This window comes from Octopus bimaculoides, chromosome 5 (assembly GCF_001194135.2).
Source record: "Octopus bimaculoides isolate UCB-OBI-ISO-001 chromosome 5, ASM119413v2, whole genome shotgun sequence".
In the NCBI taxonomy this organism is placed as follows: Eukaryota; Metazoa; Mollusca; class Cephalopoda; order Octopoda; family Octopodidae; genus Octopus; species Octopus bimaculoides.
In genome coordinates this window covers 26380945-26398094 of record NC_068985.1, presented here as the reverse complement: position 1 = coordinate 26398094, position 17150 = coordinate 26380945, and the positions used below count along the sequence as shown (strand labels likewise).

General features: G+C 35.7%; 1 protein-coding gene across 2 annotated transcripts; it reads left to right on the top strand.

Annotated features, from left to right (window-relative positions):
* Positions 1-4374: 4374 nt before the first annotated feature.
* LOC106870174 (succinate dehydrogenase assembly factor 2, mitochondrial) lies at positions 4375-16018 on the top strand. 2 transcript variants are annotated; one of them, XM_014916174.2, is made up of 4 exons: positions 4375-4528; positions 10256-10431; positions 13977-14086; positions 15796-16018. In XM_014916174.2, exons 1-4 carry the CDS (start codon positions 4469-4471, stop codon positions 15900-15902), a joined length of 453 nt encoding a protein of 150 aa, XP_014771660.1. In that variant the 5' UTR covers positions 4375-4468; the 3' UTR covers positions 15903-16018. The 2 variants fall into 2 exon arrangements, with proteins under 2 accessions (XP_014771660.1, XP_052824198.1); XM_052968238.1 differs by lacking the exon at positions 4375-4528 and adding an exon at positions 7397-7495.
* The last annotated feature ends 1132 nt before the right edge of the window (positions 16019-17150 follow it).

Here is a 17150-nt window from a genome sequence, read left to right as displayed (position 1 = left end):
TTCATTTTTTCAACTGAATGACTTGTGTTTATGCATTTTTGTGCATGTATGTATGAGTTTATATGTGTGTGTATTTATGTATATTTGTGTGTGTATGTATGTATATTTGAGTAAGTATATGTATGTGTTTATGTACATAAATGTATATTTGTGTATGTATATATATATACTTACATACACACACAAACACATACATACATACATTCATACATACATGCATACATACATACATACATACAGACAGACATACATACATACATACATACATACATACATACATACATACATACATACAAACATACATACATACATACATACAAACATACATACATACATACACAAAAATGCATAAATGTAAGTGATTCAGCTGAAAAAAAAATTAAACAAGCTGACTGCATGGGATGGACCAAATTATATAAGCTATTCTGAGGAGATGCTTGAAAAATAGTGAGGGATTGACAAGAGATAACAGTAATAAGTATTGTTACTCTTTAATATGTTAATTTATACAAAAGGAAATATTTGCAACTAAAACATGAACAATTTAAGTATCCTAAAATGTATGCATTTCCTTTCATTCAGTTCCATTTCTTGAGTGTGCCAACCTTGCTTCATGGAGAACAGCACAACAGCTCTTAATCTGAGTTGTCTAGAAGAACTTTACTTTGTTTAATAATATTCATCGGATAATGCCACAAGATCAGAGCTGGATACAGCTCTGTAGGAGGATGAAAGCTTAACATTCCTTTCAAATTCCTAGGAGCATTTTGCATTTAGATAATGAACAAATGTTTCTGAAAGGTAACCCAGTCATTAAATAATTTAATACATATAGGTGTAGGAGTGGCTGCGTGGTAAGTAGCTTGCTTACCAAGTACATGGTTTCGGGCAAGTGTCTTCTACTATAGCCTCAGGCCGACCAAAGCCTTGTGAGTGGATTTGGTAGACGAAAACTGAAAGAAGGCCGTCGTATATATGTATATATATGTTTGTGTGTGTATATGTTTGCGTGTCTGTGTTTGTCCCCACCAACATCGCTTGACAACTGATGCTGGTGTGTTTTCGTTCCCGTAACTTAGCGGTTCAGCAAAAGAAGAAAGTCACAACAAAAAGCTTTAGTCTAAAGAAACCCCTGAAAATTTTTGACTTGTTTTCAGTTGTTCCAGCTTCATTATAATTTGCTTATAAGTAACAATTTAGCCCAATTAAAAACAATTAATGTTCATAAATTAGATCCAATTTAAAAAAGAAGTAATTAGAAAATATTGTAGGATTTCACCATTTCATCATTATGTTTATGGCTTTTTATCTAATTTTATCCTGCATGAATTTATTATGCATTTTGTCAACATTCTTGCCAAGTTCAATTATTTTACTGCAGTATTCATTGGAAACAATTGCCAAATAGGGCTTGTAAAAACTATTCAAAATTTATATAACTGGAGTTGTATCCTGCATAACAACAATCTGGTGTCTCTCCGCAAACTTATTACCTCATATCTTTTAATAATACCTATTTTTAAAGAAATTTTGTAAATACTTTTTCAACAGTATGTGATGATTATATTGATTTCTTTTATCTAATTTAGAGATTTTTTTTTACTCAGAAAAAAGTCCATGCCTTTTTAACCATTCAATAACTTGCTCATGATCATAGCACAAAAATTATGTGTGATATCAAGTAATATCAACAATATTTTGGTAACATGTACCTTGCCTTCACCAATTGCTTTAGGTGCCTTTGTAGTAGTGGATAGACATAGACACCTTCTCACCCTCCTCCTGCCTTTGAAGCCATTTAGGTTCAAACTGTTTGAAGGATATTATGAATATCTGTGGCAAAAGAACAATTGAAACAGAAGTTATTAGGTACATTTATGAAACTGTCTATAACAAACATATCCAGTCAACATGATGGTGAAATTACACTCATAGATGCATTCAGGTTGGTGTAAAAACCTGAAATTAGCAGAACAAAAAGAGAAAATTCACATATGTAATAGAAAAACCAACCTGAATATTAGCTTAGTGAAATTCTTAACTGCATAAATTTAAGAATTGACAGATTAGTAATGTGGGAATGCTAAAGCTAAAACCAAGCAGGAAACTAAACTGATGAAAGTTAAGTGATATATCCTAAATTAACAATTCACTACCTAACTGGTATGCAGAACCGGTTTTAACTCCTACACAATGAAGAGTATGTGTTAATACAGAAATTTATGAAAAGACGGAAACAAAAACCTACACTCTTGTCCAGTGGAATTAGGTGAATTATCTAAATGACTGAATTATGTACATGGAACTGTGATACCAAGTGTAATAAATTAACATACATCAACAAATCCCTAATTAAGCTGCTTAGAATTCTTATGTAGTGTTGTTATGACAAGACTTAGTGGCAGTTTATATACAAATTTATTGTTACATTTTTCTTCTTACGGGGCTTTATCAAATAGAGACAGCATCAAAATTATATGAACATTGTATTTTACAGGAGTTGAAGGTCTTCATAGATAATTAGTGATAAAACTGATCATCACATTGCAGCAAAAATGTATGGTGTTGATTCTTCATCATCTCTGAGTTGGAATAGAGATGTGAAAAAAGCTATTAGGAAAATCATGCTGGTTTGAGTATGAATTTCTGAAAACAGCAATGAGAGCGGAATTTGTTGAAGACTCTAATGAAAGAAATCTGAAATTTTTCTGACTTCTTGTGCCAAAAGGCTCTCTTTATAAGGTTGTCACTGGAACTTATCACATGAACAATTAGTTCTAATTCGCTGAAACACATGATAAACACATAATTTACATGTCATTGGAAATAAGAGTTGATGTCAACTGCCATACCTACTTAAGCTATATAGTTACACTGCCAGAGCCATACAATGGATCAGATATACTGAATCATTCAACTATGGTAGGAGTTGAATAATATTCTTAAGGCTGCAATTTACTCACCTGTAGCATCTTTCAGACTTTGTCACTAATTCAGTTCTTATCCAAATTGAAAACTCTTAACATTTTTGAAGAGGACTAGTCCTTAGCTACATTTTGGCATAAAAATTTGAGATTTGGTCCAATAGAAAAAAAGTTTACATCAAAATTTGTAGCAACATTACAGGTGAGTAAGTAACACCTCCAGTCAAGTTTAGATCTAAATAACTTTTTTTATTTCAAAAGCAAAATATATTTATCTTAGCCTCAATAATAGAAGAAAGCATGAAGAATTCCATAGTTTTGGTCCCATGCAGCAAAACTTTGAATCAAAAAAGTTGAGGTAAAATATCATGAAAAATAATATAAGTAAGGCAAAAAATTGGATTCAAGTATAATTAGCTTTTTTTTTTATTTTAAAAACAAACTACATTTTAATTAAGCTTAAAAACAAACTATATTTTAATTAAGCTCAATTCGAGGAATTTCATGGTATCAATATAATGCAATGAAGTTTTAAAAGAAAATAGTTATGAGTGTTTGTTTCTCAACCATGGTGTCGAGTGACATTCGCAAGGGTGCTTGGCTGTTCCAACGCCTTGCCATTGCCTGTGGTAGTGCAGTGAGTGTCTTGGCTTCCTTCAGCAGGCTCCGTTGGACCTTGTTAGTGTGCGACCACTTGGTGTTGAACCTATGCTTTTCCTTCTTCCTCTTCTTTTTTTTTCTTTCTTCACTTATGTTTGTCTTTTGTTTGGATTGAGATTTGTATTTCAGTGTGGTTTTGTATTATATATTTATCTAATTCTATTAAGTTATAGCGCTTGATATGATGAATTTTTAGAGTAACACAATAATCTCAACATGCAAAGAAACTTTTGTATTAGTATGAATCTGTAACAAAGATCTGTTGAGATTTAAAAATTGAACTTTTGGTTCACTGTACAGAAATCTGGGCACATCTGTAAAATTTTATAGAAAAATAGCAGCTTATGTTACTATTGTTACTTAAGTTTACTCGCCTTGCAACAAAAGGTTTATTTGATACAAGTTATTTATTTGATACAATGTTCTCATGATCCTCCTATTCCATGACTCATTTTTGTGACCGCAGAGTTTTCTTCGTTGCTTATCACTGAACATTTTCTCTGGGGAGCCGTTGTAGTGTTTTGGAAAATAAAATATAACTTAAGCCCAACAATATGACTCAACATTTACGTTGGTAATTCACATGCTTTATATAGCCGAAACACTTATCCTATCAGGAATCCTAGACCCTAAAATTTACCAGAAAAAAATATATCTTTCTGTGGAAACAGAAAATAAAGTTTTTAAAAAAGACTCAGAAAAAATTATGGAGGCGGAAAAAAATTTATTTGATGCAGACGATGTATTGCGAACTAATGTGGCGAAACCGACAGGAAGTGAAAAACGAAACCGGATTCTACTGACAAATGAAAAGCTTGAAGATAATGTATTTATGTGCGTATCTCTTTGATTGGAGAGTCACTTTCTGTTAATATACCATCAGCATGGCTGCTATGTTGTCAAGTTCCCTGTTTCGCAATACTATTTCACGTCGTTGCTCTCAAGTAAGTGTAGTTGTTGATCTCATACTGTTTAGTTATAATTAAACTAGGTTTTAGCATTTTTTTAAAAATAATTTTATATCACAACCTATATAATTATCCTGTTAAATTACATTTAGTAACAAAATTGATTTGCTACCTCACTTGATATAAGGTTAACGTTACCAGTTTGTTTACAAAACAGAAAATTGGGTACTGTCATGCTATTAGCTGTCAGAAGTGAAAGTGCTCACTGCTAGTGAAGTATCTGTCTGTCTGCCTGTCTGTTGCTGGCCTGTCGATTCTTTGGCTACTGACAGCTAATACCATGACTGGCCGGAGCGAGCTATATGTCTGTCTGTCTCTCTCTCTATCTATCTATCTATTACTCGAAAGTTCGCGCGTCCGCGCTAGCTAGTCGTGAGTAGAAAACACAAATTTAATATAAAAACATATTTCCTGAAATTGCAAATTATTTAAAATATAATTTTCAACAGTGAGAATTTATCAAAATAGAAAACAAATGAAGTTTGAAGTTTAAAAATAATAGGATCGACCACTCACGACTAGCTAGCGCGGACGCGAGTACCCTTATACTCTGTGTTGTGTTTTCAAACGCATGGATATAGGTGTCGAATTTGTTCCAATAACTTTCGAGTAATAGATAGATAGATAGATAGATAGATAGAGAGACAGACAGACATATAGCTCGCTCCGGCCAGTCATGGTATTAGCTGTCAGTAGCCAAAGAATCGACAGGCCAGCAACAGGCATGCAGGCAGACAGACAGATACTTCACTAGCAGTGAGCACTTTCACTTCTGACAGCTAATAGCATGATAGTGCCGAAAATTGAAAGTTAAACTTGTTAATACAACTGTACGCATTAATCAGTGATGGTTGTGAATGAAATTATCATAAATAAAGAAGAAATATTAACCTAATATCATATTTAGTACATTACATAAAACCTTACGTAAACAACTTCAAAGTCACCTGTGTTTTGAATGTCAAATTTTTAATATAAACTAATAGTAAATTCTGTGGGTTAATAATGTTCCGGCGGAGGTAAAGAATACACACACCACCCGTTTTCGGCGTAACCCTAACCACTTGATGTGCGTATTCTATACCTTCGCCAACGTTCTGGGCCCTAGTGTAGAACGCTGGGCCATCGATTTAGTATATCAAATATTTCCGCCCTTCGAGCAGAGTTCTGATCGAAGCACGTACTGGGATATACCCATGGAACAATGAAACACTCGTCTCATTTTGAAGATCCCATGTCTGGTGTATGTACAAACAACGCAGACTCATACTGGACACAAATTAAACGGAGATGAAGTATATATGTGGTTCTAGTGGAGATATGCTGGATGGATGAGGGAGGTGGTGTTGGCAGGGAAGAACTCGACTTGGACTCTCTCGCGATTCAAATCCAAAGAGTGACCACCAGCATTATCCATAGCAAGCAAAACCTTAAATTCCATGAAAACATTTTGGAGATATACTTTGGCTTGATGGATGAAGCATTGGTGGAACCAATTCAAAGTTAGACTTTTGGTAATCCAGGCCTCGGGGTAGGGCATCCAGTGAACAGACAAGGTTTTTATTCTTATTTTTGAAGGCCCTCAGGTTCACGGACTTGTAGGTAAGTCCTGGTTTCATCATGTAGCCAGCAGCATTGCCACACATAATTAGCATCACTCTGTCCTTCTGTGCCTTAAATCTTGGGGCTCTGGCATCTTCTTCCAGAACAAGCCAGTCTTATCCATATTGAAAATCTGTTCCAGCTCATATCCCTTGTCCTCGATGATCTGCCTAAAGATCTCAAGGTACCTCTCAATGGCTTCTTTGTCGGCTGCTGCTGTTTCTCCATGCAGAGAAACACACTTTATCTTAAACCGTTTCTAGAAACGGTCAAACTATCTCCTGCTGGTTTGAAAATCTTCGTTCTCCGGTGTTGTCAATGGTCTTGGTCGTGGTTCTTCGGTGCCTTCTGCTCCATCTCCTGTCGAACTGCTGGTATAATTTCCACGCTTTCTCGCAGATGATGTTACCACTCAAGGTGATGTTTTTCTTGCAGTCACTGATCCACAATCCCAAGGCAGATTCCATCCTGATGAAATACTTATTTCTCACAATCATTATCCTTTTGGCATGTTCACAGAAACTTACTGCTACAGTAGTCTTGATCACCACCTCATTCTTCTTTATGTAGCATATGGTGCTTTCGTTGACAACATAATAGTGACCTACTGCAGCATAACTTTTACCTTCCTGGAACATATCCAGCAGTTGTGTCTTCTCATGGAGTGTCATAACGTTTTTCTAGCACTTAGGTTCACAGCCAGAAGCCTTAGAAAGTGTAGGACATTTGGGCAGCAACTTAGGACTTTAATAACACACTGTGAAAAGCACAGCACTCAACAAAATACTGGAGTTAGCTACTGGACGCAGTTTTTCCAAAAAAAAAAAAAAAAAAAACCTACAAAATATCTTCATTATGTCTAATATGCGCATACCACCAATGGGAGATTGAACAGAGATTTTAAATAATCATGGTTTTGGAATATTGAGTTTGTATTACTGTTAGATACAATAATCAAAACATTTCTTAATCGCAGTCTTCCATAGCTGGTGCAACATCAGCCCTGCTCCTGAAAACTTCTGGTCAAAAACATACCAATCACACCCATCCTGTCTGTCATTTTTTAAAATCAAACATTATACATCTAGAACTGTGTCATACAATTTGTTCTTCCTTTTTTATGCTGGTAGTGTATGGCATGATAGTGACTTAACTGTTGTTTTGGGCAGGTTCAGCATTCATGTCGAAGTTCTTTATTATCCGTGTCTTAAGTTGGCCATTAGTCAAGATTGCTTCTCTTAACGTAGGTAGTATCTTATGCCAAAGGTATGTGATCAACAAATAAGTTTTAATATTACAGTATTTAAAGGACACATAAATCGATGGGACCACTACTGTACAGTAAGTGCCATCATTCTGATTGATTCTACCTATACAAACGTGTCCTCCACCGACATTTCCTCATAATTTTCAGAAAAATGAGTATTTCCAAATGAAATATTCTACAAATGTGATGTGCCAGTGTATATGTGTGTGTGCCCGTCATTTTTATTTTTAATATTAAATTCCAATATAATTGTAATCACATTTGTAGGAAATTTCATTAAAAAATTCTTATTTTACAGTGAGGTGGGGAGCACATTTGTGTAGGTATGCCTATACTTCTTTTGTTATCACTTATATAATTAAGCCTTGTATAATTCTAATATCAATAATTTATGTTGTTTGAATGAGTGGCATTATAGACAATTTAATCGCCCTGTGCTTTACAAAATGGCAAATTGGTAGTCTTTAGAATATTGAATAGAATGCATTCTGAGGTCAACTTTACCTTTCACTCTTCTGGGTTCTATAAATAAAGCACAAAATATTAGGATCACTTCTCTCAAAATCAGTTGCATACCACTGTAAGAAGTGCTGTGGAAACCACTGAGAGAGTCCCTACAGGAGAGTCACACATATTTAATATAGTGAATTGACCAAGATATGTGGTGCATTACTGTACACAAGAAGATCTGCCCATTGCAACAGAATTGAAATCCTAAAACTGAGGTGCCACATAAAAAGCATTGGTGTGGGTGCTGGTGCCATGTAAAAAGCACTGATGCTGGTGCCGTATAAAAAGCATTGAAGATGGTGCCACATAAAAAGCACCCAGTACACTCTGTAAAGTGTTAGCAATAGGAAGGGCATCCAGCCTTAGAAACCAAATCAAAACAGACTGTGGAACTTGGTATAGCCTCTGGTCTTGCTAGTTCCTGTCAAGCCGTCCAACCCATGACAGCAAGGAAAATAGATGTTAAATGTTGATGATGATGATAGTGAAAGATAATCCTTGCAATTGAATGGGATTATAATAGAAGTATAAATCAAATATCATATGTAGGAGACTGCATGATGACTTACCTCAACAACTTGAAAGCTATCCATGGTTTTGAATAACTGCAGTAATTTCAGGGATAATCTTCAATAATAATTATTGAATGGTTATGGGTTTAAAAACACAGTACAGTTCATTAATCTTACTTATTATAAATGACACATCAACTTTATGTCCATGACATACAAATTAGAATAGGTTATTTCTACTACATCTTTCACTAATTGGATCACACCTGTTATGTCCCTACACTTCTTACTACCTCTGCTAAGGCAGAGGTATTGTTTCAGTTGTGTTTGTTTGTCCGTGGACAAGATATCTCAAGAACTGCTGGATGGATTCAAATGAAAATTTCAGGGATGTTTGGCCTCATGACTGGCACGAACTGATTAGATTTTAGGATCAATCCAGTACTGGACAAGGATTCTGGATTATTTGTTATATTTACTTTACATGATTACAATCTTACATTCACTTTCAAGTCTTTCTCAATTATCTCCCTTTAGGCTGTTTCCAAAGTTTTATTTTCATTTCTCTATTATTTACTTTACTCGTGTCTCTATCTTAGTAGAAACTGATGGATAAAGAAATCAAACTACATAAACACATGGCAGTAAAACCGTCCAGAAATTAAATAACACTAACATTTTTATAATATATATATTATATATTATACATACATATTAACACTTTACAGTATATCTACATCTATACATCAATCTAAAACAACAGGAATACTAAAGGAAGGCTGGAATTTAAGAGAAGAGAAAACTAAAAGGTCTCATGCTATTCATTTAAAAATTCCAGAGTAGAACTTATTACCTCTGCCTTTGAAACTATTTTGAATGGTGAATTTATTAACTTCGGCTTGTATTAGATAAGGATAAACTATTTATTACTGTTACTAAATTTTCTACAGCCACCTTCACATTCCATGACTACCATTGGGATCAATCAGATATTGGACAAAGATTCTAGATTATTTTTCCGTTTTTTTTACTTAATTTTTGAGAGGGGTTGGGTTCATTTTTAGTATTCTCATTTGTGAGAGCAGTTGAGTTTATTTCAGATATTGTCATTTTAAAAATCATCTCTAGCTAGTTGTCGAGAGGACGTTGGTGTAGCCTTGGCAGAGGTTTGTGCTCTTGTTTTTTATGTTATAAAGCCATAGTTACCAATGTCTGTTGTGAAAGCAGTAATGTAGAATTTTTCACATAATTATGCAAAGAAAAAAGTTACCCCTCTCTATTACTTATTCTTCTACATAAAGTTTTCCCCTCCCCACTCAAAGTTCATAGTTTTGCAAGCTGCATGATGACCTCACTAGTGCTGGTGGCTCAAGAAAAGCACACAGTGTATGCTTTAAAGTGGTTGGCATTAGGAAGGGCATCTGGCCATAGAAACCATGCCAAACACATTGGAACATGATGCAGTCTTTGGACCTATCAGATCCTGTCAAACCATCCAACCCATGCCAGCATGGAACATGGATGCTAACCCCTTGGCTTTCAGAGTTACTCTGTCAAATGCAATTCTTCCTCATTCACATTGTTTTGAACTAATCATCCTTTATCTTGAAGTTTTGAGACTTTAGTGATATGATTGTTTATTTTTAGAATGACATTGTAGATTAGCTCTGAGAGACTGGCTATTATGAATATAAAACAGGTAGAATATTTGGGTTGGCTATGGTCAATTTAAATGCTAAAGGGTTAAATGATTGTGATGATGATCAGTTTGCCTAACATCTCTTTGATTTAATATGTTGTTAAATTTTGCAGTGTCAAGCTTATGTTATCTCAAAATGTTTGGGAACTTCAACAGATGGAAGTGATCACATGAGCCCACCTCTTCCTCCCACGAAAGAATACAAAAATGAGACTCCAGAATTGAGACGGGCTCGGTTGTTATATCAAAGCAGGAAGCGAGGAATGTTGGAAAATGGGCTTATCTTAAGGTACAGGCAAGATATTTTCTGAAGAATAATTTTTCTTTAATCTACATGTGCATGTGTACACCAAGTTAATTACTGTTCTTCTGACATATCTAAACTAAATATAATATCCCTAACACTGTACTCTATCACTAGCAAAAACACTTTTAACTATTAGAAGTTCACCTAACAGTAAATAATACAATTAAAATTGAATGTACTTCAGTACATTCTTTATGTTAATCCACACTTAACTATATGTTCTTTGTGCAAAAGGTGCACCTGATTATTATTCCCAATTCGTTACTTTGAATCATCTAATCAGTGAACAATGTACACACTAAAATTCTGTCTTTGTCTAGTAATTATTTGCTAGACTATACTTTGCGAAGATGGTTTATTGAAATATTGAAACAAGTCCAGAATTGTCACCATGGCTGTATGGGAAGATGCTTGCTTCCCAACCATAGTTCCAGATTTAGTGACACCTTGGCCAAGTGTCTTCTTCTATAGTCTTTGGCCAACCAAAGTCTTGTGAGTAGATTTGGTAGATAAAACTGAAAGAAGCTCATGACTCAGTGGTTAGAGTGTGAGGCTCACAATCATGAGGTAGTGAGTTCAATTCATGAACCAGGCCGTGTGTTGTGATCTTGAGCAAGACACTTTATTTCATGTCACTCCCTTTCACTCAGCTGTAGAAATGAGTTGCAACATCACTGGTGTCAAATTGTATCGGCCTTTGCCTTTCCTTTGAATAATATTGGTGACATAGAGAGGGGAGGCTGGTATTCATGGGAAACTTCTGGTCTTCCATAAATAACCTTGCCTGGACATGTGCCTCAGAAGGGAAGTTACTAGGTGCAATCCCATGGTCATTCATGACCAAAGGTGGCCTTTACCCTTTATATAGATATATATGTGTATCTGTGTCTGTCCCCCACCATCGCTTGACCACCAGTTCCACATAGTTTAGCAGTTCAGCAAAAGAGACCTATAAAATAAACACTAGGCTTAAAAAAAAAGTCCTGGGGTCGATTTGTTTCAAGGCGATGCCTCAGCATGTTTGCAGTCGTTTGTCTGAAACAAGTAAAAGATAAAAGTTAAAAGATATTTCAAAAGATCAAACTCACTTCTAACTGGATGCCTCAATTTAAATTATAAAGTTCTCTCCCTTGTCCACTTTGGACAAGAATTGTCTTTAATGCTAATGAGTTTTCTTCCCATTATGAGTTTGATTTCAAATGATTAAAAATTCTTTTTAATACACTATATTCAGTATGTTAGCTTACACTTAACCATATGTTCTTTATGCAGAAGTTCTCTCCCACTTCTCCTCTTAGGAAAGTTTGCAATATCATAAAAAGCATATGGTCTACAACTATGAAGAACATGATAATAGGTCATTGATTTGTTAGTTTGCTAAGTTCAAATTTTCACATGGGTTGAAAAAGTTGGGGCAAATCTTATAATCACCTCAAGATAATGAAGTGTTCAGTTTGTTACAATAAACCGAGATATTATGGAATAAACAACAAATTACAGCAAGGTAAAATTTTTGCTGAAGTTTTACATCCAATTATTGGGTTCAGGCATGGCTGCATGGTTAAGAAGTTTGCTATGCAACCACCTAATTTCAGTGTTTGATTCTAATACAAAGTACACACGTCTTCTGCCATAGCTTCAGATTCATCAATACTTTGTGAATGAAATTTGCTAAACAGAAACTGTAGGAACACAACATATCTATAATTAATAAAATACACCATTTTGAGCGTGGCCGTTGCCAGTACCGCCTGACTGACCTTCGTGCCTGTGGCACATAAAAGCACCCACTACACTCTCTTAGTGGTTGGCGTTAGGAAGGGCATCCAGCTGTAGAAACTCTGTCAAATCAGATTGGAGCCTGGTGTAGCCATCTGGTTTCACCAGTCCTCAGTCAAATCGTCCAACCCATGCTAGCATGGAAAGCGGACGTTAAATGACGATGATGATGATGATGAATAACCATTATTGGGCTTCACAGCTGATACTGAAAGAAAAAAAGTTTACAACTACATGGTTATGTGTTGAATGCCTCTGTGTAGCTCATTGAGTAAGAATTCTCTACCAAAACTTTGAGTGAAATTCCATGGACGGAAAATTTGTGGAAATCTGAGAAGGACCACACCTTTTAGGTGGGACATTCAATGCATCATTGGGTTTAATAATACCATCTACTTTTAGCTGCTTCTACTGAAGTCCATTCTGTTATAAGCAGGTGATCAGTCTGAGGATAACTTTCTTCTACCTATCTCAGATGACCTTTAAAATTCTGAGTGCTGCCCTCTCTCTTTTAAGTCATAAAAAGTAACATTAGTGGTCAGCCTACATTATTTTTCTTTCTTTATGTGTTTAACCCTATTTTAGTTTTTAATTGACCCTTTTGATATCAACCCACCTGAAACTGCCTCTGGCTCTGGAGTACAAATGTCTGTTTTCAAAAGTTCTTAATTAAAATCTTCCACCAAACCTTAGTCACTATTTATTTTCCTAACACTAGCTTAATGATAACTAAGTTATTTTACTAAATTCTTTGTTATATTTAGAATTAATTGAAAGAAACACAAAGCATCTCAATAGAAATATGGTAAATAAGGGGTTAAACATTTAACTATTATCTACACTAGCAGAAATACCACCTTCTGGGTAGTTTTCTGCTAATCATTCTAAGGATATTCATATGTATATGTATGTATCCGTGGCTGATTAACACACACACACACACACTATCCTTATCATCATTTTAATTTCTACTTTTTCATGCTTGCATGGGTCAGACAGAAATAGTTGAGAAAGATTTTCTATGGCCAGATGCCCTCAAGTAAGGTAATATTTCCTCATGGCCAGACATGTTTTCATGGAAGACTGGAAATGAGAGACACCACCTGCATGATGGTGAGGCTTTTTATAACTATTATGTGATGTCCACACGTCCACACAAGAAGACACTCCTTCCTCTGTTGCTGATTAGGTGGGAGGTAGTCTTCCAAAAGTATAGTAGCCAGAATAAGAGTAAAGTGGAAAAGGGAGCTATTATCTATGTTAACTAGGAGATTCTCTTACTGAACAAAGGGAAAATTATACAATGTGAAGCTGTATGTTAGTGAATTGTGAGTCTAAATGTAGTGGCTGTGTGAAGGTTGCAAAGAAATGAAACAATCTTACTCTGCTGAATGTGTAATGTTTGTGTGAATGAATGTTAAAACTCAGATGAGCTGAAAGAAAAACCAAATATAAGAGGAATCAGATATGTCCAAGAGAGACAACTGCAACGAACACGTAATTGTGAATGGGTTAAAAACAAAAAAGTGCGAATGAGATCTATGTAGTGAAAAACAGTGGATGAGGAGGACATAGGAAACTTGATCCCTGCATGTTGAACCTTGCAAAAGAAATGAGAAATGAAGACAAGCAACAGGAGAGGAACTGTTCAATTCATGCAAGCATGGACATAGATTTAGCATAAAATGATGACATCAACATGTGTATGTAATATTTTCATAACTGAAATGTTTGTATTTATTTTCCAGTACCTTTGCTTCAAAATATCTCAAAGATCTAAATGAACAACAGTTGATGCAGTATGATACTCTTATCAATGAACCAACTAATGACTGGGACATTTACTATTGGATAACAGGTCAGTTATTTTGATTACTTTGTTTTAGTCTTTCCACTTTGTATCTTGAACTATTTGTTTCTTTTATCTTCACTGTGAACATTAAAGAGGTGATAATACATGCCATCATCAACATCGTTTTTAATATCCACTTGCATGGGTCAGGTGATAGTTTTGTTGAGGCAGGTTTTTCTAGTCAGATTCTTTTTCTGTGGCCAGCACTGGTTGTCAAGCAGTGGGACACACACAAAAAAAAAAGTTGTGCTTGAGAAGACCCATCACACCAAGTGAAATTGCAGTCATGGCCGATGGCACATAAAAAAGCACTGTTCGAATGTTGAGCCTCACAGGGTCAATGACAGGTGACTGAGACCTTTGGTGATATACCATGCTTGAGAAGACCTGTCAAGCCAAGTGAGATCATAGTTGTGGCCCATGGAAAACACCCACTGCAATCTTGGAAGGGCATCCAGCCATAGAAACAATACCAAATCAGATTGGAACCTGGTGCAGCTCCCCAGCTTACTAATTCTGTGAAACTGTCCAACCCATGACAGCATGGAAAACGAACATTAAATGATGATGATGATATATATGAACTTCCACAGTTTCCCCAATTAACTCACAAAGCATTATTAGTTGGCTTAAGGATATAAGTAGAAGACACTTGCAAAAAGTGTCACACTGTGGGCTGAACTTGAAACCATGTGGTTGCAAAGTGAGTTTCTTAACCTGCACTGGCAAAAAAAGGTCCCCAACACACATTTTTTAATCAACTATATTTAATGCTTTACTGATATGCAATTATCAAATACCATGTGTGGACAAGATTCTATTTTTCATGGAGCCAACAAACAAATTTTCTGTTATATATCATAGGCACAGACACAGCTATGTGGTTAAGTAACTTTGCAGCTATGTAATTCCAGATTCAATCCCATTGGACAAGTATATTCTACCTTAACCTTGGGTTAATATCTCGTGTGGAATTTTAATAGATGAAAATTGTGTTGAAACCCGCAATATATAAATGCATCTGGTAGTGTCCATATTTATACTAGTCTTAGTGGTTCAACAGAGAAATCAGTAAAATACTTGTGAACGATGCCCCAGCACTCCAAAGAATAGAATATTATGACTAGACTGGTAGAAGTCTAATCCACTCATTATTTCCAAGTAGAAAATTTTATTCTTCAGCAGATGATCTCAACACCTAAATGAAAGAAGTGACTTTCTATCATCATTTTAATGTTCATTTTTCTATGCGTGCATATGTGAGAATTTGTTGAGGCTTATCAATCTACAGATGGATGTACAGCCTATCACCAACCCTCACTTGTTTCTAAGCTAGGTTAGACTTGTTTTCCATGGAATATTGAAAACCAACACTATCACATATATGATAGTGAAATTCTTTTATAACTATCATGTGGTGTCAAGATGAGGAGACACACAAATACACATATGGCCAGTTTCGTCTACCAAACTCCACTGACAAGGCTGCCCCAGGTTGGGAACCAAACTTAATCACCAACCATGCCTCCCATCCTGAAGGGAAAATTTATTTCTCATTTACACCAGGAAACCAGAGCTAAGTATCAGCCTTCAGAAGGGGGCCTATGAGTAGTAATTTGTTCTGATTGATACTTTGTTTAAATAACAGAAACAGCAATTTGTTAAATAGTCAGGTATTAATATCAATTCTTATTCTTTTTCTCATTTGTTTCCAGGAACAAAACCTACTCCTGATCAGTTCAACAATGAAATTATGCAATTATTGAAAGAGTTTGTCAAAAATGATGAGCGTGCCAGTCGACTCAAACAGCCGGATCTATAAAATTACCAGAGGATTCCTTCATTTTTAGTGTAATTGTAAAATAAAAACAAAATAAGGATTCGAATGTATAAACTGACTAGTCATACTTTTGGATTAAAAAAAATGTTACAAGCCTATCAAGTCTCAGAGTTAATAATGTTGCCTCTTCCAGTAGCAGTTCTTTGCTTTGCTACCAATTATATTTAGGATCAACCAATTTTCCATTTTGAATTGCATCTTAGAATCATTTACCATTCTTCTTTTATAGTTTATGTATTGTTGCCAATATGCAGCAGATGGAATGAAAGCAAACAGTATTACAATAGTTTTCAATTTCATTACAAAATCTTGTACGTAGGAGTGGCTGTGTGGTAAGTAGCTTGCTTACGAACCACATAGTACTTGTTTCAGTCCCACTGCGTGGCACCTTGGGCAAGTGTCTTCTACTATAGCCTTGGGTCAACCAAAGCCTTGTGAGTGGATTTGGTAGACGGAAACTGAAAGAAGCCCGTCGTATATATATATATATATATATATATATATACTGGCCGTTGCTAGTATCGCCTGACTGGCCTTCGTGTGGGTGACACGTAAAAGCACCTACTACACTCTCTGAGTGGTTGGCGTTAGGAAGGGCATCCAGCTGTAGAAACTCTGCCAAATTTAGATTGGAGCCTGGTGTTGCCATCCGGTTTCACCAGTCCCCAGTCAAGTCGTCCAACCCATGCTAGCATGGAAAGCGGACGTTAAACGATGATGATGATGATATGTTTGTGTCTATGTTTGTCCCCCAACATCACTTGACAACCAATGCTGGTGTGCTTACGTCCCCGTAACTTAGCGGTTCGGCAAAAGAGACCGATAGAATAAGTACTAGGCTTCCAAAGAATAAGTCCTGGGGTCGATTTGCTTGACTAAAGGCGGTGCTCCAGCATGGCCACAGTCAAATGACTGAAACAAGTAAAAGAGTATTCATCTGTATGTTGGTTAAAAGGTGGCATGCTGGGCAAAATGCTTAAGGGCATTTCATCCCTCCTTATGTTCTGAGTTCAAATTCCAAAGTTGACTCTTTCATCCTTCCAGGGTCAATAAAATACCAGTTGAGCACTGGGGTCGATTTAATTGACATAGCCTCTCCCTGAAATTACTGGCATTGTGCCAAAATTTGAAATCCTGTTGGTTAAAAGCAAATAGCAAAAACTAAAATTAACTGAACCCTTTAAGAATGTGACTTTTGTTCCAAAGTGCTTTTTTTTTTTTTTTTTTTTT